The sequence below is a fragment of the Poromitra crassiceps genome (assembly GCF_964638095.1).
Source record: "Poromitra crassiceps genome assembly, chromosome: 20".
Taxonomy (NCBI): Eukaryota; Metazoa; Chordata; class Actinopteri; order Beryciformes; family Melamphaidae; genus Poromitra; species Poromitra crassiceps.
The window spans coordinates 30,040,947-30,066,715 of NC_139637.1; the positions used below are offsets into that span (position 1 = coordinate 30,040,947).

The following is a 25,769-nucleotide window of genomic DNA, read 5'->3' on the forward strand; positions in this document are numbered from 1 at the left end:
ATTGACCCCAGCATGACGCAGGCAGACAGCCATGACATTACCGCTCGACCAGCCATCGCTTTGACACAGCCACCGGAAATCACTCACTTTACGACTCCGCAACACACACACACACACACACACACACACACACACAGGCACGCGCACACACACACACACACACACACACACACACGCACCTACACACACACACACACACACACACACGCACACACACACGCACCTACACACACACACACACACACACACACACACACACACACACACGCACCTACACACACACACACACCTACACACACACACACACACACACACACCTACACACACACACACCCACCCACACACACACACACACACACACACACACACACACACACACCTACACACACACACACACACACACACACACACACACACACACACACACACACACAGTTCATTACCAACAATTATGCTGATTGGACAACCTCTGGTCACGAAAATATCCAGCCTGGTCACCAGAATAAAACGCTGGCATGTTACTTTTCTGCAATCCACGTATCCATAGAATTGGTGGTGAAAATCCATAGAATGTCAATGTTTCTGAATCAAATATATGTTACATAATAATGTTCATAGAATGTCAATGTTTCTGAACGAAATATACGTTACATAATAATGTTCATAGAATGTCAATGTTTCTGAACGAAATTTCAGCCTACATTACATAATGTTCATAGAATGTCAATATTTCTCAATTAAATATATATATATCATGTCTTAAGATATGTACATCAATGTCATAGAGTCTGCTATTGAAATAGAGAGATGACCAGTGTGTTGTGGTCGGGGTGAATGGAGGGCGTAAACTTTTGCCTTTCACACCGGAGAGCCGTGTTCGATCCCCAGTGTGTTCAAAGTCTACATTTCAACCGGCACCCCTTGCGGCTGGTGGCACCACATTGTGATATTGGAGTGTCGATGTATATGTTTGTTTTTTGTATATGTGTTTTCCCCCATTCTTTTCTTTTCCCGTATCTGAGTTTGTTTGTATTTGTTTGTTTGTTGATGTTCGGAAAATTACAAAATAAAATATTGGGGGAAAAAGTGAGCGAAATGGTAGATGTAGTTGTTTCATGAATCAGGTCTCACGCAGGCGCAGAATGTACATGCTAGCAGGTCTCACGCAGGCGCAGAACGTATACGTGCTAGCTTCCCCAAACAGGAGACGTGAGGTGAGGCATCGGTCGGCCTCTTGTTGCCACTAGTCCTGAGTAGTTGTATGTAGTTTAGCCTTGATCAAGTTGTTTTAGTTGAAAGTTTTTTTTGTTGTTGTGTGGTTTCGAAATTAACTCATTGATGTGATATCACGTCACTCCATGTTTTCATCGTCATGTGATAGATTGCTCTCTCTACTCACCTCATGAAATGCTACTGTGCTTCCAAAGTTACTGAAGCGACGGTTATTGTCCACAAAAACCAAGAAGCAGAGAAAAAGCTACATGAAACAGCTCCAGCCTGCTCCTCAAAGCACTGCACCGAGAAGCTTTGTCCGAGGCGATGCGCTGTCACACGGACCAGTGACAGTCACTCAAATCGGAAGGATTTTTTTCTCACTACACGCTGGTAAATGTACACAAGTCACTTCTCCTGTCAGATTAGTATTCCAGTTTGTGAGCCCTCACACCGTGTACAGCCATCAGACATGAGCCACCAGACCTCCAGACATCGAGAACCAGAAGCCCCCGGGCAAGACGAGAGCGTGACCCGCACCTCCCCTGTCAGTGTGAGAGGGGGGAATCTCTCCCTCGCTCCAGTGGTACGGTAAAAGTTGTGACCAGAGGCATGTTTGGGCAGAAAGGGAAACCAAATCATATGGGGGCATAGTTTGGTGTAACACCGGCCAGTATCCGCTATCAAAGACATGTGATTTGCTTCAGGACCCTTGAACATGACTTATCATTTACAAATAAGCATTTTTCTCTGCTTTTTGGGGACAGACGGACATTTTCGGTGATAAGGACGGATGAAGGTACAATCAAACTTTTTGGTGGTGGCTGGTGACTTTTCCTTTGAAACTCTGGCAGGGATTCAGTTAATGTTGGTGACGTTTTCAGATAAACTGACATTTTCAAATTGACGTTGGAAACACTCCTGTCGTCGACTTGGAATGTACTTTTGATTCACAAATGATCTGTGGTGTGCAGAAAGGTAACTAGGGCTGTGCCGATTCACTTATCTCCCGATTCGATACTATCACGATACTTGGGTGCCGATTCGATATATATTGCGATTCTTAAGTATTGCGATTCTACGATTATTGCGATTCGATATTACGATTTATTGCGATTTTTGTTTCTTTTTTCAGTTTGTTTTTTTACACTAGATTAGAACATGGGAAAAGTTGAATCATACACTTCTAGAGACTGTATATTATAGCATGAGTAGGGCTGGGCGATATAGTTAAAAAGCATATTGATATAACATCTTTCATATCAGTCTATATCGATAATTATTGATAATTTTAATTAATAAACAAAAAACATGAGAAGAAGAAGGTCGCATTTAGCCACTTTATTTTGAACCACCTTATTTTCAAGGCACACAGGTAGGTCTAATTTGTCACACACACACAGACATGAGTGCAACTGCAAGCAGTAATTTACAGACATGGTGACGTTTTACTTTGATGACAGCCTAACGTTGCCAGCCTTCTAAAAGAACGTTTGGTAACGTGTATTTCAGGGTTGTAGTGTTAACGTTAGGTGAATCAGAGGTGTGGAAAAGCCTGGGTTTTGCTGCTACAAATATGCCATAGGCTGTAGGGCTGGAGGGCGACCGCGCTGGGGACCGCGCGCCGGTGGTTGGACGAGAAAAAGCCTTGCCTGGCTGAAAATGCGGTAGGCTACATTTCTCAATATCAGTTTTATATACGCATCAAGACTCTCCGCCCAAGCAGAAGACATAAAAGTCATAAGCTGTGTGCTCAATAGATGACACAATTAGTTATTCTTCCCGTCCCAAAGTACAAGTAAATCCTTTCCAACAGTTCAACTTTGTCTCTGCTGACAGAAGCGAATTGAGCTGCGGATGCCATTCCGTAAAGTAACGTTGCAGACGTCCGTATTTGTGAAATTGGTGTCTTAACATTAACGTTAATTTCCCGGGCGCTTATTAATAGATAGGATACATGTTGACACGTTACGTTAACACGAATTGAAAGTCAACCACATCGAATTATTTGTAACGCTGGGTGAGATCAAACGAGTGGCGTCAGCGGAGGACCAAAATGCGAGACTCAATCATTAGCCAGGAATGGGTCTCGCGCTACTTTTTCTTGCTAAAATAAAGCTGATAATGTACAATTTGATTCAAGGGGGGGGAAACCCTTTCAGAGTACAACACAAACTGTCTATTTTCCTGCAACTCAACAGTGCTGCATCCAGGAGATGTCGGGGCTCTCAGCTCTGGATCAAGGGATATGATTTGCTGTGTGTGAGTGGGGGCGGGTCATGGGGCGGGTGCACTCGGAGTTTGTCTGTTAAATGATTGGCTATTTCCGTGTCACTTGTACTAACAAGGTACATGATTGGCTGTATGAGCCACGGAGCAGAGGGAAGCGCTCTATATGTGATTGATGAAAGTGGGAGCATTTCATACATAAACAGAAAAAATGCGATTATCGATTCTGGAATAAAAGATCGATTCAAAAAATCGTGACATTAAAAATCGCGATACTTAGGTGAATCGATTTTTTCTCCCACCCCTAAAGGTAACATACCAAGATTCAAGATTTTTATTGTCACTCCGTTGTACAAGTATCACGTGTGAAATTCTTGTGCTGCAGACTCCATTACAACATAGTGCAAAAAATAAATAAATAGAAACAAGAGGCAACAAGCAATAAAGCAGTAAGACACGCCACAGACAGTGGTGTATTCACTGCACATATGTGCAAATGGCATGAACATACTTTAAACATAATTAAACATAATCACATTCTGTTAGGTGCAAATAGCGTATACCTAATTAAACATACTATTGAACATTAGTCATACATAATGGTGGCAGCTACAGTGCGGTACAGTACAGCTACTACACTTTTTGTGTATGTTAAGGAGTCTCGTGGCCTGTGAGAAGAAACTGTCCCTCAAGTGATTTGTGCGTGCTTTTGGGACCCTGTATCTCCTCCCTGAGGGTAACAGGGAGAACAGACTGTTGTGGGGGTGGTTTGTGTCTTTGATGATGTATAACATGCCAACATTTTATTCTGGCCACTCGGTTTGAAAACCAAGACAATCTCTCACACACACACACACGCGCGTGCACACACAGACACACAGACACGCATGCATGGCACGCACGCACGCGCACACACACACACACACACACACCACTTTGTAGCTTGCTGCTCCATAAATGCACATATAAGATGGAATGGCACGGAGGTGGGGGTAGGGAGAGCTAAGGAGAGAAGGCGAGAAAGCCCCTGCAGGCCACTCCTCTTCCTCTCTCTCTCTCTCTCTCTCTCTCTCTGTCTCTCTCCACTGCAAAAAATTACATTTCATCAACTGAACATAATTGTATTTAGCACATAAGCCTTATATTGAGTAGATTATCTTGCATAAACAAAATGATCTTGTCTGACTTGTTAAAAACAAGATTAAATTGACCAAAATCAACGAAAGCAAATGAAATTAGCCAAATAATCTAATTCTTATTGCACTAAATACAATATATTTTCTCATAAGATTTAATTTTTTGCAGTGTATCTCTCTCCCTCTGTCCCCCCCCCCCCCTCTCTCTCTCTCTCTCTCTCTCTCTCTCTCTCTGCCTGTGTCTGCCTGCCAGCTGATGCTGAGTGGTGGAGGAAGCGGCTCGTCATCCTGGGGAAGCCTGCACGCGGACGGGGCTGTTTTGGAGGTGATGGAGAGAGGACCAGCGGCTCCTTGCTGCTCTGCTGATGACAGCTGGAGACCATTTGAGGATCTAGAGATCTAAAGAGAGAAAACATAGAACCAACCCCCACAGGAGAGCTTCATCAGATCTCTAGCCTGGACAGAAGCACAGAGGAACTTGCAGCCTGCCTCTCTCTCTCCCTCCCCCCCCCCCCTCTCCCTCTCCCTCTCTCTCTCTCTCCCTCTCTCACACACACACACACACACACACACTCTGCTCTGCGGGGCGAGCTGCTCTCAGCTGTCTGCATCTGGTTGGGAAGGTAAGGAATGCTACAGGAATGCATGTAAGAATACAGGTGTGTGTGTGTGTGCATGTGTGTGTGTGTGTGTGTGTGTGTGTGTGCATGTGTGTGTGTGTGTGTGGGGGGGGTGCACTGCAATGCGTGAGGCAGCCTGCAACCCTTCACTCTGTTTATGTTGCTCGCGCTGAAATCTGCCATAACACACTGTATGGATATTGATGATGGTGCCTGTGTGTGTGTGTGTGTGTGTGCGTGCGTGCGCGTGCGTGCGTGTGTGGGTCGTGTGTGGACGCATTAAGGATCTTTGCACTGTCTGTCAGAGTGTGTAGCCTGCATGTAACTCTTGGTTTGTGCCTATACTGTAAATGTGTGTGTGTGTGTGTGTGTGTGTGTGTGTGTGTGTGTGTGTGTTCCCTTGGGGCTCATGTAAAAGAGAAAAAAGACATCAGAGCCTGCCGTTGCCTTCCAGTCATTTAAAGGGGCATCATTTAGTTTAAGAGCTTTACACCATTAGAATGTGTCTCATATCACATTGTTACATTTACACCCGGTACCAATATGTGTCTCCAGAGTCCACATTGAGATCCATCGTTGATTGCAGCCAGCTGTTCTCCACCGTTTGCTCAGCCATTGCTTCCTAAATGGCTTGTGTCGTTTGCGATATGAATTAGTAAGTTTCGCAAATTGAAAGTAGACACTTGATCTCGTCTTGACTCCATCTGCGAGTGTCTTGAATATCTATAGCGTTTTTGCTGCTTTCATTGCTAGTAGCTTAGCTCGCTAACTGGCTAATGGCTGCTGCCTCACTGGTTTACCTCACATCAGTCGCATGCAATTCCTTACTGTATTTCCGCCCACATAGTTGTATGTGAATGGACAAGGCAAGGCATCCCTGACCACCTACTGTATATACAGTAGAGGTTTGGCAGATCAGATCACAAACCGTCTAGGATGTGTCTTGGGTGCATTTACACCTGTACATGTGGTCGAGCACTATCTCATTACAATCTGACCAAAACACATTTGAATGGCAGGTGTAAATAGGGTGGGGCCTCTGCTGCCTCAGTAGAAACAGAATAGAAATCAGTTCTGCCACCTGTTGATCTGATCCGCCCAACAGCAGGAGCATCACAGAAAGCCATTTAGCTTCAGCTCAACCTAACATGCTTACAGACTGTTCATCTCAATGTAGTCTTGCTGGCCAGCCTCCCCTTCCTACCGGGAGATGAGTCTGGTGGCACAGGTCTCCATTGTGGGATTGCGATGGGCGGCACTTGGCGGCAGTGCCTTTGGAAAATAGTTTCCAACAATCCAACTTGCCATTTTCACCATGTAGCAACGAGCTAGCGTGTAGGTTTCTGCCGTTAGCTTGCTAGCTAGTTATCGTTGTTTTCACTGAGGCGGCAGGGCACTATTTACAGCGACACACAGGGAGGAGGGAGCGGAAGCCGCTCTGATTGACATGGTCAGAGCCAATGACAGAGCTTGTAATAAGCGGGGAGCAGACATCCGGCAGCGACTGAAACAGTCGCTCCAATGGGAAGCAGCTGTAGAGCAGGGGAGGGCTTAACCCAGTTGCCTGTTTCTGTGCAACCAGATGACTCTCACGGAAGGGAGAGGAGGCTGGCCAGCGAGACTAATCTCAACCTAACACTCTGTTAGATACCGTTCAGCTCGACCTAACATGCTGTGGCAGACTGTTCAGCTCAACCTAACGTGTTGTTACATACTGTTCAGCTCAACCTAATGTGTTGTTACAGACTGTATAGCTCAACCTAACGTGCTGTTACAGATTGTTCAGCTTAACTGGCTCAGATTCCTGTAGATCAGAAATTATGTTCGATCCAAGATTCACACCTTTGAAGCGCTTTTGAACATGCTTTTTTTAATGTTTTGCTGAGCCCTCCTCACTCCAAGCATCTCATCTCTAGGTTTGTATGTCTGTTCGACAATTGCATCATGGCCTCTACTGAGGGGATTAGAGAAGAGTGGCAGGGGGAACTTGGTATTAATTTATCTGACATTATATGGGAAAGGAGTCTGTCTGTGATACAACTCTGCTCAGTTAATAGTAGACACCAGCTGATCCAATTTAAAAATCGCTCACCGTCTTCACTACTCCAAGCATAAATTACAAGATCTTCCCTTCTGTCTCACCACTGTGTGACAAGTGTCAAGTTTCAGAGGGCACACTATATGCCTTCTGGTTCTGCCCCTTACTAACGGCATTCTGGGCCTAAATATTCGATTGGTACTCTAAGGCGTAGAAAATAACCCTTCAGCCAGAGGCAGAACTCACCATCTTCGGCTGCTCCGAGTCCTCTCTGAACTTCCCTGCAGCTGTGCAACAGTCTCTGACGCAGGGGACAACTGTTGCCAAAAAACTCATTCTGCAGGAATGGAAGTCCCCCTCTTTACCTTCTTATCAGTTGTTGTTGACGGACATGACCTCTGTGGATGGAGAAACTTATGTTCCTGAGGTCCAACTCACTTGATAAATTCTCAACTATTTGGGACCGGTTTCTAGCCTACATTACCTTATGCACAATATCCCTTACAAGCACATATGCACCTTGGAGCTGCGACTAAGCTTGGTTGTTTGTTTTGTTTGTGTATTGTTCAAAAAACCTGAAAATAAAATAATGGAAAAAACCTAACAAGCTGTTACAGACTGTTCTTCTCAACTTAACATGCTGCTAGAAACTGCTTAGCACAACCTAACATGCTGTTACAGACTGCTCATCTCAACCTAACATGCTGTTACAGCTGTTCAGCTCAACCTAACATGCTGTTAAGCTGCGTTCACACCAACCTATTAAAGTTTTTCGCTGGCATCGAGTTTACATACAAAGTCAATGCAAACGAGCGATTGAGCATATAGTCGCCCGGGAGAAAAATCGCTGGGCGTCCGAGCGGCAGAGACAGAGCAATAAGGAGAAAATACGCTTGTCGCCCGAGATGAAATATCCCAACTCGAGCGAAAATACGCTGGCATCAGTCGCTCGCTGTTCAATGCTGATTGGCTGCTGTGTGAGAGTGAGTCAAGGATCACACTGGCTTGGAACAAACCGCTGGTTTATTGTGTGGCAACAAACCGCATTGACAGCTGATTGACAGGCTGACAGCTGACATGAAGGGAAGTCTGTCCTACCGGTATGGAGCTCGCATTAGGAGCACGCTGATAGGCTTAGCTTGTAAACAACTACGGTGGCTCGTAGTGGATAAACATAAACAGCATGACATTGCGTAACGTTATAGCCCCCAGATGTCCGTCAATTCGTGTGCCTGTTGATGAGCGATTTAAACACAGCGACAGAGCGATTCCAAAGGGTTGAATCAAGCGACAGAGCGAAAAATAAATATCTCGGTGTGAACACAGCTTTATAGACTGTTGAGCTGAATGCATGTTGTTACAGACTGTTCAGTTACCTAACATGCTGTTACAAACTGTTCAACTCAACCTAACATGCTCTTACAGACTGTTCCGTTCAACCTAACATGCTGTTATAGACTGTTCAGCCAACATCTCCACAAGGAAATCCATGCTACACATGTCTATCCATGATTCACCTTTAACACATTCACTGCCAGCTGTTTTTTTTTTACTGTAGGTAGGTTCTGCCAGAGGGTTTTTTTGAGGATTCTGGCTCATCTTTCAAGACCCGAGGATTCTTTTCTGCTAAGATTTTGTGAACACACAATATCTCAAAAGAACTACAGGTAATAGAATGTGTGCTTTCTCTGTCTAAAAGAGTTAGTTTGTAGAGTTAGTAGTTATGTAAGCATTAGCAGTTGAATACAGCATGGTTTCAGCGTCTGGAAAATTATTCTGAGATAAACGGCTTTTTGTGAAATTCGATAGAACAGTCACTTTAACCATTCATTTTTGGCATCAGTAAGACGTCAGACATCTAAACAATAGTTTTGAACAGTAATTTCCTCCATAACAGCAGGAAACCCCCCTCTGCTTCCAACTCCTCCCTCCGTGTGTGTTCTTCTTGGCTGCAGCGGGCGTGTCACAAGCTCGTTTCTGCTGCTGCTGTAACCTCGCGTCACCAGGCTCACTGCTTCTGCTGCTGCTGCCTGTCTGCTGGCGGCCGCTCGGCAAGTCTGGATATGGGCTCGCTCGTTTCTTGTGATTTCGGTTGAGAGCTTTGATGAAGCTTTTGCGATTCTGGTCTTATTTATGCTGCGTGTTTCAAAGTGTGTTCCACCCGTAATCTCTTATGCAAATTTGCAATCCCGCACCGCCAGCAATCAGCGCGAAAACGAAAGCGTTTTCGCCAATCCATTTTCATGAGAATGGCTTCCTCAAACTGCTTTTTGCTTGCCTTCCTCTAGTCTGGGAGAGCACTGTCGCCACTTAGTGGGTCCGTGGAATGGGTTGTACACGTTCGCTGGCTTCAATATTTTTATAGGAGACGTGGGGAGCGTTGATCCACGTCCCACCGTCAAAAAAAAAAAAAAAAAATTTAAGCCGAGATATCTCGTCATTGGCAGTGAACCGTTGGATTCTGTAAGCCGAGATATCTCGTCAATGGCAGTGAACGTGTTAAATTCCACTAGTTCCAATACCCGTTGGAGCATGCAATCACTGTGTGTGCGTGTGTGCGCGTGCGTGTGTGCGCGTGTATGCGTGTGTGTGTGAGTGACCTGCTGGATGCTGTGGGTAGTGCTATCACTAATTGCTGACACCTGTTGGAGCATGCAATCACTGTCTGTCTGTCTATGGTGTCACCTGCTGGCTGCTGTGGGCACTGCTATTACTAATTGTGTGTGTGTGTGTGTGTGTGTGTGAGGGGGGGGGCCCTGCTGGCTGCTGTGGGTAGTGCCATGACTAATTGGCCGTTTTTGGTAATTTAACCGGTCATTATGAGGCCATTTACACCTGGCGTTAACATGCGTTTTCTGCCATCAGATTGCAATCAGATTGCAATCTGATGGCAGAAATAGGTGTCCTATCAATCCGCATAAAGTTGATGTATCCAGATAGAGGACACATTGCATTTACACTTGTGTTCAATGTAGGGCTGGGACGGATCACGGATAATCCGTGACCCGTACGGATCAGCCCCCACGGTTCGGCACACGGTTCGGAACGTCGTGGTCCGCGGACCCCCCCCCCCCCCCCCCTTTCGTTTCATTTAACGTTTAACGTTTGTGTATGAGAACGCCTGCAGCGCAGCCAGACACAGACAGGCATCATCATGGCAAGCACAAGTGAGCTTCCTCATCCCTTCGCTGTAAAGTCTCTCTGAAGGCTGTGGCTACTAGTGGCTACTAAAGACAGCAAACTTATTTCAACACCTCTGAAAAAGCACAGGAATGCGAGCAGCATGTTGCGCGCTGCACAAGATAACGAGAGCCACAACACGCACACACACACGCGCACACGTTTCACGAACACATTATCACCGGACGGTGAAATGTTGCCTTGGACACATAACAACAAAACAACACGTGGGGCCACCGAGTAGCATAACGTAGCATCAACGTTATGTTTCCAGACTCACCCGGTCTGGTCTGTAGCCTACTCGTGTCAAGTGACTACGTTAGCACGCAACAGCCAGGAAGTTAGGCGCAGTGCCACCTAAAACAGGAAGTTGGGTTCTGCCTTCAGAGTAAAAGCATAAATTGTGTCATGAGAAAAAATATTTTTTGAGCTGTGCAGGGCAACAAATGGTTAGAGAAGTATAATAGTATTAAAAATTAAAATCGAAAATCTAATTTTGAGAGAAAAAATCTGATATAGCCTATATATTTTTTTTGCTGATCCGAAAAATCCGTGATCCGTGGCTCAAAATCCGTCACGCGATCCGATCCGTGGGTTTTCTGATCCGTCCCAGCCCTAGTTCAATGTGTACACAATGCATCCCTGACCACCTCCAGAGGTGGTTTGGCCGATCAGATTGCAATCTTTCTTCACTGCGTTTTGGGGGTGTTTACACCTGTACTTTCAAGTGATCACAGAAAAAACATGTTAACGCCAGGTGTAAATGGCCTCAATGACCTCAATGACCTCATTTCAATATCCGACCCTGTCACTGTCTGCTTGGGACCTCTGCCGCTACTCATGCTAAATATCAATGCTGTCAGGCTGACGGTGTCCAAGGAAAATGAAACACACACACACACACACACACACACACACACACATACACACACACACACACACACACACACACACACACACACACACATACATACATACATACATACATACTTACATACATACAGCTCTGAGCAGACAGTGGTGATAATGACAGCTTTGAGCAGACAGATGGTGGTAATGACAGCTTTGAGCAGACAGATGGTGGTAATGACAGCTTAGAGAAGACAGATGGTGGTAATGACAGCTTTGAGCAGACAGATGGTGGTAATGACAGCTTTGAGCAGACAGATGGTGGTAATGACAGCTTAGAGAAGACAGATGGTGGTAATGACAGCTTTGAGCAGACAGATGGTGGTAATGACAGCTTTGAGCAGACTGATGGTGATAATGACAGCTTTGAGCAGACAGATGGTGGTAATGACAGCTTTGAGCAGACAGATGGTGGTAATGACAGCTTTGAGCAGACTGATGGTGGTAATGACAGCTTTGAGCAGACAGATGGTGGTAATGACTAGCCTAGGTAAACCCAGCCCCCACGTGACCTGCTCTCTCAGTTCCCAGTCACTAGCGTCTAGACTCCGGGCCATTCAAATCGATTTCTGGGGCGATTGAAAGACCCGCGCAGACCCGCAGCCAATGAGTGACGGCGTGACTGCCAACATCAGTCCTGCCGTGATCGGCCAATCAGAGAGTGCGTCTTTGTCAATGACGTGTAACAGCTGCTGCGGCTTAACTCATTGGGTGCCAAGGACGCCATACGGCGTCTTTTTATTAATCTCGCTTGGGTGCCAAAGACGCCGTATGGCGTCTTTTTTTCGAAATTGCTTTTATTCAATTTTTAGATCGTTTAGGACCTTGGGCAAGTATTCAACATGAATCCCTACAAGAATCGGATGCGTAAATCGGCGCAATCTTGACGCGATGCAGTGCTGCCCCCCCCCTTCCTGCGTCAGGGCGCTGCCTTTCTCTTCTTGAGAGCGCGACAATCGGCCATTCCTTCCTTGTCTTCCCTTCCTCTCGGTCCGTGTATTTCCTCTTGAGCATATCCATAGCATAGCGAGTATTTAGCGAGTATTTAGCATAGTCATTAGCGATAGATTATATTTAGATCAGTTTGTGAGATTGTGTGGTGAGTAGATTTGAGTGTTTGGCGTGTTTGGTGAGTGGTTTGTGTGTCTGAGACACACAAACCACACACAGTGTGTGTGTGTGTGTGTGTGTGTGTGGGGGAGATCGCGTGTGTTAGTTAGCGTTAGCAGTAGATTAGCTCTTAGTTAGTAGTGTGTTTGTGAGAAAAAAAAAACAAAAAAAAACAAAAAAAATAAGTGTCGGTGTTGGTGTTGGTGTCGGTGTGTCTGTCTGTCTGTCTGTGTGTGTGTGTGTGTGTGTAGTTGTCTCTGTCTGTGTGTCTGTGTTAGCTAGTTTATAGCCAGGTGTAGGCGTGTAGCTATAGATTAGCTATGCCCAGGCGCAGACGGCCTAGGCCCGGAGCTGGCCAGCTTACGCTGGAGCAGGCCCTCTGCCGTGCCGTGAGGAAGAGAGATCTTCCGGAGACTGACTCCGAGGACCCCTCATCCGATCCTTCATCGGATCCTGTGGAATCCAACACGAGGGATGGTGACTGGCATCCACCACCTCGTCAGGCCCACCTGGATTCCAGCGATGGTGAGATGAATCGATTTTCAAAAAATCATCTGATATTGAAAACACATATCATGTATCTTATTTTTATAAACTCTCACTTTGACTACAGACTCTGACGAGTTTGATGAGGAGGAGGAGGAGGAGGAGGAGGAGACTGATCTGGCGCCTCAGAGAGGCTCAGAGGAGGGGGATGTGGCGATGGCGTCTTCTTCAAGAGGTGAGAACCTATACTTTGCAGGAAATTCATGTCACGTATACAGCCAGCTACATCTATAATAATAATAATTGATTGGATTTATATAGCGCCTTTCTAGACACACAAAGCGCTTCACATATCAGGGGAGGGAGGGGGAGGGAACTCAACTCATCCACCATGTATTTGTCAGGACAAAAGGAAACCATGAGAACAATCTAAACATGTGACTTACAGTACAGTATCTATATAGGAACAGGCATCACTGGCCAGCAAGTAAACAAACCATTGGAGGTAATAATGTAAAAAAAAAAAAAACGCACACACTTATTCATCAATTTATTTTTGTCAACACAAAGCTTGGTAAGAATAACAATCCTGAATTAGCCTACTAATACCATGTAAAATATAAAATTTCAGAGTTGCAGCACAGCTCTGAGGAGGGGACTGACGATGAAGGGGCAGGTGCTCCCGCCAGCTTTCGTCGTGCCCGCTTGCAGTCCAGTGACGAAGGTGAGATATAAGCCATTTTAGAATTACAATTATTCATCTGATATTGAAAACATAAACTTTTTTCCCTCAAGAATGTATCATATTTTATAAACTCACTTTGACTACAGGGGAGGAGGAGGAGGAGGAGGAGGTGGTGGAGGAGGAGGAGGAGGAGGTGGTGACGACTGAGCGCGTGCGGGCATCTGCAGTTGGGAAGAGAGGGTCTTCAAGAGGTGAGAATCTATAGATACTTTACAGGAAATTCATGTCACGTATGCAGCCAGCTCATCTATAATAATAATAATAATAATATCAATTATTATTATTATTGTCAACACAAGGCTTCTAATTATTGGAAAAAAGACAGCTTTTTTACATATCACAATTGTCTGAAGAAAAACCTTTTATTTCATTTTTCAGCGGGCAAGCCTCGTCAGGAGGACTCTCCACGCTGGCATACTATGCCAGACTGGAGCCCCAAAGTCTTCCCCTTCACAGCAATGCCAGGTCCCAGGAATGCGGCTGCATCACTACAGTCAGACAAGCCGGCAGATTTCCTGGAGCTGTTCCTCGGTGATGAGCTGCTGCAGATCATTGTTCAGCAGACCAACATCTATGCTAAACAGTGCATCGCCGTGCTGGATCAGCTGCACATGCCCTACACCCGGGTAAACGCCTGGCAACCGCTGTCTGTGGGAGAGCTGAAGCGATTCCTGGGGCTCCTCTTCCTCACTGGCCTTGTCAAGAAGCCCAAGATTGCGGACTACTGGTCTCTTGATGTGGCGATGGAGACCCCATACTTCAGGAAGACAATGTCCCGCAACAGGTTCCAGCTGATATGGCGCTTTCTCCATTTCTGTGACAATGAGAGGGTCGATGCCACCGACCGGCTCCACAAAGTGCGGCTCATCCTTGACTTGCTCCTCTCCAAGTTCAAGGAAATGTACCAGCCCTCACAAAACATTAGTGTGGATGAAGGGATGCTGTTGTGGAGGGGGAGGCTACGTTTCCGTGTGTACAATCCGGCAAAACCGATAAAGTACGGAATAAAGAGCTATATTCTGTGCGATTCAGAGAACGGGTATTGCTATGCAATGAAACCCTACTGTGGAATTCACAGCACCCTACTGGACACCGTGCAGTTCCTCATTGCCGGCCTGGAGGGATATGGCTACCGTCTCTGGATGGATAATTTCTACAACAGCGGGACCGTGAGCCGACGTCTCCTCAGCCTCCAGATGCACTCAGCTGGGACACTCCGGGTGAAGAGGGGCGAACCTGCGTCCATCCGGCAGGTGACCATGTCGGATCTGCGAGTAGGTGAACGACTCGCTCGTCATGACGATGGGGTGATGTTCCTGGCATGGCGGGACAAGCGCATCGTCAGGATGATCTCCACCTTCCACCAGGATGTCATGAAGACTGTGGCGGTGAAAGAGAAAGGGCAAAGTGAACGGGTCCTGCAGAGCAAGCCAGCATGTGTTGTCGAGTACAACCAGTACATGAGTGGGGTTGATCGACTTGACCAGAAGATATCCTACTATCCATTTGTGAGGAAGACGTCCAAATGGAGCTCCAAGTTCGTGGTCTACCTCATGCAGATTGCAATGAGCAATGCATTTATTCTGTACAGGAAATGCAACCCCACGTCCAGCTGCAAAGTCCTCAAAGAATTCACCCTGTCTGTGGTGAAATCGTGGACGGAGGCGACATCTGCTTGCCCCCCCCCTCCTCCTCCAGCAGACGAGCCACCTCCTCTTCCTCCAGGAAGGACGCCAAGACACACACGCCAACGGTCCAATTCAGTGAGGCAGAATGTGGACTTTGCGGGTCATGTGCCACAGCCGGTGAAAGTCCCGCCCACCAAGAGCAAGGCAAATCGAAAATGTGCTCACTGCGCAGCAAAGGGACACCGTAAAGAGACCAAATTTGTCTGCCCCCAATGTGACCATGTGCCTCTCTGCCTCTACCCCTGCTTTTTTGAGTATCACTCACAGTGATTGTTGTATCTTTATACAACAATCACTGTGAGTGATACTCAAAAAGAGACTAGATAACAGTACTATTATTATTCTATAGTTATTTATAGATTATTATTATATATTATTATATATATTATTATTATATATTATATTATTATTATATATTATTATATATAGATAGTTATTTATAGATTATTCTATCCTATTCTATAGTACTACAGTACTATAGACTCGCCCCCACATCTCAAAGCAGCAGTTATAAAAGATCTGTATGTTTTGTGCTAACTCCACACAGGTCATCTGAATATGGCTGTCCGGACAGGGGGACGCCCAGAGAGGCCACGGCCCATTGTTTATAGTACGGTACAAGACAATAATATTTTCTATAACAGTGATGCTGATGTCATAACTGTCCTCAATGTCATAGGCTCGGATGATGTCATCGGTACAAGTGTCCAGTGATGTCAGCAGTGATGATGTCATCGCTCGTGACCTTTTTTTGCCTCCAATATACAGCATGTGTTCATTTCCAACTCCTGTGAAGGTTATTTTCAAGAAAATAAAACAATGCAGGAAATTTTGTGTTTGACTATTTTTATAATGTTACACAAAAAATGAAAGCTTAGAATGTGTAGTTTCATCCAGAAAAAGAAAAAAAGTTGATATCTTCTTTCTTTGTGGAAATATGGACTTCAATATCCAGCATGACCCCGTGAAAGTGAGCATTTTGATGTTAGACCAAGTGGTATACTAATATTTGTAGAAAATAAACAAAACATTCTTTTGACATACTTTTTCCCGCAGGTAAACTAGACATTCTAACCTTTCATTTCAGCTATAGCATTTTGTTCAACTCAAAGGAGAATTCATTATTTGGCCTATGTTTACATAAAGTTGTCTTGATTTCCAACTATTTTGAAGGTCCATGTGAAGAAGATAAAACAGTGCAGGACATGTTGTGTTTTGAATATTGTTATTATGTTACACATCAAATGAAAGCTTTCAATGTGTAGTTTCATAAAAATAAAAAATAAAGTTGATATCTTCTTTCTTTGTGGAAATATGGACTTCATTATCCAGCATGACCCCATGAAAGTGAACATTTTGATGTTAGACCAAGCTGTAAACTAATATTTGTAGAAAATAAACAACACATTCTTTTGACATACTTTTTCCCGCAGGTAAACTAGACATTCTAACCTTTCATTTCAGCTATAGCATTTTGTTCAACTCAAAGCAGAATTCATTCTGTCGCCTTTCTAACATAAAGATGTGATTATCTCAGAAACTAATTTCACCATGCTGTTTTCGGTCGAAAACACTCTTTTTCAGAGGGGTGTATTTCCAAAATGGAACAGTTTATAAACACACTTTTTTTTTTTTTATGAAACAGAAGGGTTCAAAGTTTCATTGAGGCTATTGGTTGTCCATATAAGAGGAACACAAAAAATGATATGGCTATATTAAAATGCATTGCGGCCTATGTGGCACAGTACAGCAACCTTTTGCCCAAGGGCCGTGGCACCCAAAGTGTTAAGCACTGGTAGCCGTTAGCATTTGGCCTCTCTAAAGCATAGCTCCCGAGCTAGCTACTAGCTATATGGCTATGCAACTACGTTGAGGAAATGAAAACAGCTGTTAATGTTAATGTGGGAATCATGGTGGAACCGAATAAAAATGTTTTTGTTTGATACTCTATTCTGTTGTATTGTCATGTGAGAATGAAAACAGCTATAATAATAGTACTTCAAAACAGTGGTTCTCAAAATGTTTCCACATAAGGATCCTAAACTGAATAATGTGATGCTAGGTCTGTTGATCAAAATAACACCTATATCGAAATCGGATTTTAGCGGACCATACAAGCCGGGGCTTCAGAGCTGATCACCTGGACACATTTTACGGCGAAATTATCTGATAAACTTGTCTGTGCAGCTCTGTGGCGATCAGCTAATGTCTTCATAGCATTGTGATTATGATTTAATGCATTATGGAAGATAAACGCTGGAAGGCTGGGTAGCATTAGCTAACGTCATCCAGGCTACAGTAACATTAGGCTATTATAGTTATGAAACGCTGATTCAAACGTTACAATAATAAGACACAATAGGAGGCAGATAGGCTACTGTAGCTAGATACTCTGACACAGAAAGGCAGACAAGCTAGCAGCAGGGATCTTGTCACACTGATTCCAGATAAACTCGTCTGTCTAGCCAGCATTAGCTAACGTCATCCAGGCTATACAGTAATAGGCTATTATAAAGTTTTCTCTCTCCTGCTGCAGGTAGGATGATGCACATAAATCTAGCCTACATTATGTAAAGTCATTGCATAAATGTGTTTTTATTGTAAAACTAAAATGTGAAGTAGAGCCAATTTATTGGAGCGGACATCACAGTAGGAGATGCCAGTAGAAGCGCGTTACGCTGTCACTTACCTAAATCACGTTAAATCGACGAGGGGTATATATACACCCAGGATTACATCTATGTTTCACATAGGGTGCTGTTTTCATTTCGATGTTTTATTTGGTCCAATATTGAAATGTTATACAATTGCAGGTTGTGTTACCATTACACAAAATTGAGATCTACCTTCATATCTATTTTGGCTCATTTGGTTGCTATTTAGTAGCGAAATACAGTAGCACAATGCATGCTGGGAGGAAGTGAACAACAACAAACCATAACAAACGCATCACAGAATGAAGCCTAATCTCTCCTGAGATTATAACGTTAACCTGTTAGGACGCTGTGAGCTTGTGTATATAAGTCCAGAGAACTTGATGAAAACAAAGTGACAAAATATCCTGGCATCGGGTACACGAAAATTAACCTTATTAAATGCTGTAACGTTAACTGTAATTATCATGTGTATTGTTATATTGCAAATTTAGCTCAATTTGTAGAAAATGCAGATGTGAACAGCTAGGTTTAATGACAAATATGGAATATCACCCAAGGAAATACCACAGTTTAATGCCAACAGATAAACCATACAGATTTGTTGTAATTGTGAACACAAATAAGGGAGCAAAGACATGGTTTTCAAGTATAACACAATGTACAACTTTTATTCAAAGACAGGATTGAAAAATATAGGTCACTTGTATTCACTTCAGTAATGTCAGGTCTCAGTCGCATTCACGCTAACCTCTTAACGTCTAGCTATAGCTAGGTTACATCTGGATTATGTATAATATACAGTATAATACTACGGTCACTAGGTCATGACATTCACATTAACGCCTCCAAAAATCGACTGTAGCTAGCTAGCGTTAAATAGGTTTATCTGTAACCACGCTGAAATGTGAGCATTGTGAGGGCATTAACGTTAATATTTCAATTAGGTCAAACACACCTTACCGTTATGACTGCGGCCGTTTTTGATTAACATTAGCGTTAAGTCCATGATCAAATCTAGCATTTCGGTATATTCAGTGTGTGTGTGTGAAAAGGATGTTAGCATGCTAGCATTAGCACAGAATGTATACAGTCCATGGTACAACGTTAGGCCTTCAAGTCCTGAGGCGAACAGCGCCGGAGGATGAAGTCTGCAGACTGGCATTCAGTGTCCAGCATACAAGCACGCCTGTTTCCTCATCAGGTTGGCAGCAGCTGACCAGTTGCCCTTCTCCACAATACCTGCAGCTGATGTGGGGCATGGCACCCTGGTCTGTTTGGAAGGGTATCGAATTAATACCTGAAAGAATAAACAGAGAGGACGTCAGTACTTACATTGCAAGTTGTGATAAAATAAACAGATCATGACAGGAGTCTATCCAGAGAGAGAAGGAGAGACAGCTGTTGAGGTTGAGGTCTGTTGATCAAAATAACACCTAGCGTTATCGAGCTAGATACTCTGACGCTGTAGCTAGATACTCTGACACAGAAAGGCAGACAAGCTAGCAGCAGGGATCTTGTCACACTGATTCCAGATAAACTCGTCTGTCTAGCCAGCTATACAATATTACTGTAGCCTACATAATACCACAAGCTAAATGCAGCTATGCCAATGTAAGGTTGGGTAGCATTAGCTAACGTCATCCAGGCTATAGTGACTAGACAGAGAGTGTAGTGTGTGTGTGTTGTTTTGCCAAGGCAGGCAGGCTAGCTAGCTAGCAACGTAGCCTTAGATTAAAACTAAAGTACCAGGAACAGCGTTACATTTATGATCTTTTAATGATGTTAGTAGACACATGTAACAGTATAGATCCCCGTTATGGGGTCTGTTGATCAGAAATCGTGTTTTAGTGGACGGGCAGTGAGCATCCAAACGGGTTCATAGCTGGTCTACGGCTAGCTAGCTAGCTAGCAACGTAGCCATTGATTAAAACAGCGATACATTTATGATATTTTAATGATGTTGGTAAACACACGTAACAGTATAGATCCCCGTTATATAACCTTTATTTAATCAGGTAAAATCACATTGAGATCAAGATCTAATTTTCAAGTGAGAGTTATGAGGTCTGTTGATCAAAAGATCACCAAACGCTATATCGAAATCGGGTCTGAGCGGACGGCAGCGACCATACAAAGGACAGCTTGTACAGCTGGGGCTTCTCATCACCTGGACACATTTAACGGCGACATTATCTGATAAACTGGCTGCGCATAACATTACTTATTTGCGGGAGTGCACGGGGGAAGTGTAGATTAATCGTTCTGCACTAATACATTAGGTTACAAGTACATACCTCAGTCAGACTCTGGCAAATCCGACATGATTTGCTATCCTGTTGGTGTAGTTTCACACCAACCCTCTCCAGGCGTAGAAATACCCCCTTCTCGAGTGGTTTGCAGCTGCCCAACTTGCCTTTAGAACGAAGGTTTCTCTTACACAACCTGCAAAAATCGTTCACATTGCTAGTAGCCATCGCGCTCCGGTTGTGGTTGCTAGCAGTAGCCTAGTGAGTTAGCTAGGTGGAGTTAGCTCGAGCGCTAACAACAAAGGTCGCAGAGTGATGACGCCATCTGTTGCACTGCGCATGTGCTCTGTGCACCAAGCTGATTGGATGACGGTTGGCTGGTGGAGTGGTCTATCGAGGGGGGCCCAACAACCGCAGGAAATCGTTTAACAATGGTGGGATTCCAGACCATAGTGACTGAGAACAGGTCTGAGAGCAGGTCACGTGGGGGATGGGTTTACCCAGGCTAGGTAATGACAGCTTTGAGCAGACAGATGGTGGTAATGACAGCTTTGAGAAGACAGATGGTGGTAATGACAGCTTTGAGCAGACAGATGGTGATAATGACAGCTTTGAGCAGACAGATGGTGATAATGACAGCTTTGAGCAGACAGATGGTGGTAATGACAGCTTTGAGCAGAGAGATGGTGGTAATGACAGCTTTGAGCAGACAGATGGTGGTAATGACAGCTTTGAGCAGAGAGATGGTGGTAATGACAGCTTTGAGCAGACTGATGGTGATAATGACAGCTTTGAGCAGACTGATGGTGATAATGACAGCTTTGAGCATATAGATAGTGGTAATGACAGCTTTGAGCAGAGAGATGGTGATAATGACAGCTTTGAGCAGAGAGATGGTGGTAATGACAGCTTTGAGCAGACAATCAATCAATCAATCAATCAAACTTTATTGCAGACTCCACCGTCCAAATAGACATACAGTCACATATAGTAAATAGACATAAAAACACACACCACAACAACAACAACAAAAAAAAACATTATAAGAGGGGATATATCACATATTAAAAAAGTGCTTATGCAAATTCAATAAAAGGCATCTAAAAATAAGAACAGTAAATGCCATTAAAATGCCATTTAAAAGTGCTTTATACACATTCTATAAAAGGCACGAATACCAGTGTGTCCACATATAGGATTGGTATCTCACAGAACTACACCTTGGGTTGGTCAACTGTATAATGAGATCATTCTGGGACCCCTGCAGTCTACATATGAACTTATACATTAGTCTTCTCAGGGTGGCCTGGAAGGTGTTTATCCCTAAATCACAAAAAAGCTTGCTGGCACTACTACCCCTGGGCTTCTTGAGCAGGATTCTGAGACAGTCATTATAAGCAACCTTGAGTTTGCGCAAGCTCTCTTTCTTATATCTCACCCAGAGAGGGGCCGTGTACATAGGGGTACAGTAAGACAGATGGTGGTAATGACAGCTTTGAGCATATAGATAGTGGTAATGACAGCTTTGAGCATATAGATAGTGGTAATGACAGCTTTGAGCAGACAGATGGTGGTAATGAGCAGAGATCTCCCCAGTTTAGCTGAACCCTGACCCACTGCTTCCTCTGAAGCTTCTGGCATACTCTTCGCGCCCAGCCAAGCACATAGGGCGCGTGGCGATTATGACGTCATCGCACGGGGCGTGTCGGGGGGCGAGGCCTGAGCGCAGCGCGGCGCGTCCATGGAGATTTTTCTATCAGCGGGTCGGGTTTTGCTGCCTGTGCCTGTGAGATCTCCGTGGTAGGCTATCAGCGGATATCTGCTGTGATTGAGTCCTCACCGTCCTCATCGTCGTAAAGTCGCCTTCGAAGCATGATGTTCGATTATAACAAACTAGCTGTGTGGCTTAGCCTTCCCAAATGTTGAGGGTCGTTTTTTAGAATTTAATAGATAGAATTGTGAACGTTACATTCAATTTCATTCAGACTGCCTGGCACTGATCGCCGCCATTTTCCCCTGGAGCTCCTAGCGAGCTGCGCACTCACTATGTTCTGTTTTGGCCCGCGCGCCCTCCGTGGAGCCCCGCCTCCAGTGCGTGCGCGAAGAATATGCCAGAAGCTTGAGTCTGAGCAGCTTTAGCCTGCAGGCCTTCAGCAGTCTGCTCTGAAACATGCTGCTCTGTTGGCTTTATTCAAGACATTCTCATGAAACGTTCGTATGATATCTACAAACATCTTGACTATTTTCCTGATGCCTCATATATGTATATATATATATACAGCATATATATATACAGCATATATGTATATATATATATATATATATATATATATATATATATATAGCAGCGATTCAATGTCATATTTGAGTCTGGGAAGAGACTATGTTCCAGCAGACGACTGAATTCAAATTCTGTTTTCTGAATATGTATAGATCATTGATTTTTATTGAAGTTGAAACTGATTATAGATATATAGATATATGATGCTCTAACCAAGTTATCCTATTAAAACCATATTGCATTGAAAAGTCCAGTTTTATTTGAGATATTAAATTGATTGATCTTGCTTGATTTGGAGTTGGTAATTACATAGACTTGGGACTTGACTTGAGACTTGTGCTGAAGAGTTACATAGTTGGAGTGAGCAATAATTAATGTGGAGTCTTCCGATTTTAGTGGCATTAATGACGTGCATTGTAGACATGTTTACACCTTAATCGCACTATGACGTCCCTGTCTGACTTTGTGCAGCATTTTGCGCCGTGTATACGGCAATCCAACTGCTTGACCATGTTGAGTGAAGTTGACTGGTGTTAGTATTTCTCTGTCCTCTCTCATGGAGCTGGTACAGCGGCCCACCCACAGTGCCACCGCAACCTTACATGGACACACGCTTCAGGCTCTCTGTGTGTGTGTGTGACTGTGTGTGTGTGTGTTGTGTGTGTGTCTGTGTGCGTGCGTGCATGCTTGTGTGCGTGCATGCTTGTGTGTGTGTGTGTGTGTGTGTGTGTGTGTGTGTGTGTGTGTGTGCATGCTTGTGTGCTTGCATGCTTGTGTGTGTGTGTGTTGTGTGTGTGTGTGTGTGTGTGTGCGTGCGTGCATGCTTGTGTGCTTGCATGCTTGTGTGTGTGTGTGTGTGTGTGTGTGTGTGTGCATGCTTGTATGCGTGCATGCTTGTGTGAGTGTGTGTTGTGTGTGTATCAGGGTAACAGTTTATTACTGTAACACAAGCTTAAAGCTTACAGTAGGCTGCAACAACTGCTGGAAGACAAAGCACATGTATCTATCTAGATTAGGTGGTGGTATGTAGGGAGGGAGGAAGAGAGAGAGAGAGGATGGGGGAGAGAGAGAGAGGGGGGGGTGGAAAAAATAACTGCCAATAGAGAGGAAAGGGAAGGACAGAGAGGAAGGTTAAAGAGCGTGGTGCGCAGGCTAATTATAATTTTTTGAATTTACAGTTTGGGCTCAAGATTCTTATGAAAATACCCCCCCCCCCCCCATAAAACAACAACAACAAATAAAATAATAATAATTAATTAATACAAGTAAAATAAATAAAAAGATAAAAAAACATGACCCCCAGGGCAGAAATGGAGAAAAAGGTGGCATTATATGCACGTGCAAAAAAAAACATCTGGGCAGATAACACCTTTGATGTCACTTGGGCATAGGCTAAATATATATATATTATATAACACCTTTGACATCACTATATTGTAGTTACTGTACAGCAGAACACTTTCCAAAACTTGTCCTTCGTGGCCCACGTAACCCAGAATCAGCATTGCCAGACGTACAATAATTATCATAGTTGTATGATAATTTACCTCCAGAAACTTTTGACTTTAATTTAATTTAATTCTGAGGCAGAAAGCAACTAACGACAGATGTTGATCTGTCTTTAGTGATAAAACAAAGTTAACTCCACTAAACCTGTGTAGTATTTTACCTCTGAAAATGTATACAGTATAGGATCGATAGGGAATCACAGCAATAAGAAGAATTATAGCTGCTGCGCAGTCTCAAGGCTTTGAGCTATTATGACATCACAATTGCTCGAGTGACATCAGTGATGGCATCCACGGGCGCCGCCAGGGATTTTGGGCCCCATGACAGGACATAGTATGGGCCCCACTGATGCCGGTGTCCGAAAAATTTGGGCTGTTTGAAGCTGATTTAGAGGATAATATCGCATTTTAAATTATATTAGGATAACACTGTAGTGTTGTCATTATTCAGTCTTAACCATCAATATTTGCTCTTTTTCTCACTCACCTTCATCTCACCACCATCCCTGTTGAATCATCATACTCTCTCTCTGCTCTGAATACACCAGAGGGAACAAAGAAATACTATCAACTAATGACTAGAAAGAATATTGATACACATGTGGAGTCCAACAGGAGAGTGTTTAGCATGAGACTGTTGTGATATCATTATTCAGTCTTAATATCATTATGTTCTCCTTTTCTCATTGGCTGTCATTTGTGGGCTGCTTTTCCTTTCATATAATGGTCATTATGTGGACAAATAAATTGTGTTGATCCTTCTTATTTTTTTTTTATTACTATTATTATTATTATTATTATTATTATTATTATTATTATTATTATTATTAGTAGTAGTATTATTATTATTATTAGTATTACAAATAAATCCCCACAGACCCACTGCAATTGTGCCAACTACCATGTCATTCAACACTATGCTGCTGTGTGTGTCTCACCTCCTTCATCAGTTAGGACTGGTTCATTGGAAGGTGCCGGTGGGGGAGGGGCTGTGTCTGATTCTGCATCTGTTGTTAGGCAAGAGCCAGAGAGGGACAACTGATTTATATGAACGGCTTCCAAACAATTGTTTGCATTGATTAAATGTTCGCTAGACAGGAGGGAAATGTAAACACTCTGTGAAGTAAGCATATTTCACTAAGGTCTAACATGGTAATTTCCAGTAGTTAAGATAAGTTGAATAAATGTTCAGATGGCGCCAGACAGACTAGACAGTTCTCTAGGTTAACATGGCAGAGTGATTCACGTAGCGTAGCCTATCTGCCTTGCCTCACACAGAGACAGGCAGACAGCAGCTGCACCAGTCCAGCACTCACCTGCCTTCCTATAAAACTGCGTGAGGAACTGTTGTCCTTTATTTTCTCTCTCCTCTCTTTCTTCCCTATCCTTTCTTTTTTGGAAACCTGACTTTGCTTTGGCTTTTGGCATGTTTCTGGTAGTGTCCTCTAGTAAGAGAGTGGCGTCAGCGGAGGACCAAAATGCGAGACTCATTAGCCAATGAACAGCCAGGAATGGGTCTCGCGCTAATTTTGCATGCGAAAATAAAGCCGATAATGTACAATTTGATTCATTTCAAGGGATGAAAAACCCTTTCAAAGTACAACACTGTCTATTTTGTTGCAACTCGACAGTGCTGCTTTTTTTACTCAAGAGTTCCACTTTCTACTTCCTGGAAAAAAACTGGTCCATTGGAGTGAATGGAGATGTCGGAACTCTTCTATTAT

The 25,769-nt window shown here is 43.9% G+C and overlaps 1 protein-coding gene across 1 annotated transcript; it reads left to right on the plus strand.

The window, feature by feature from the left end:
- Positions 1–13,484: 13,484 nt before the first annotated feature.
- Positions 13,485–18,528, plus strand: LOC310795021 (piggyBac transposable element-derived protein 4-like; the record flags this gene model as incomplete). The annotated part of the gene is made up of 3 exons (XM_083657043.1): positions 13,485–13,856; positions 14,044–14,834; positions 18,514–18,528. Exons 2-3 carry the CDS (start codon positions 14,085–14,087, stop codon positions 18,526–18,528), a joined length of 765 nt encoding a protein of 254 aa, XP_083513169.1. The 5' UTR covers positions 13,485–13,856; positions 14,044–14,084.
- Positions 18,529–25,769: the final 7,241 nt, after the last annotated feature.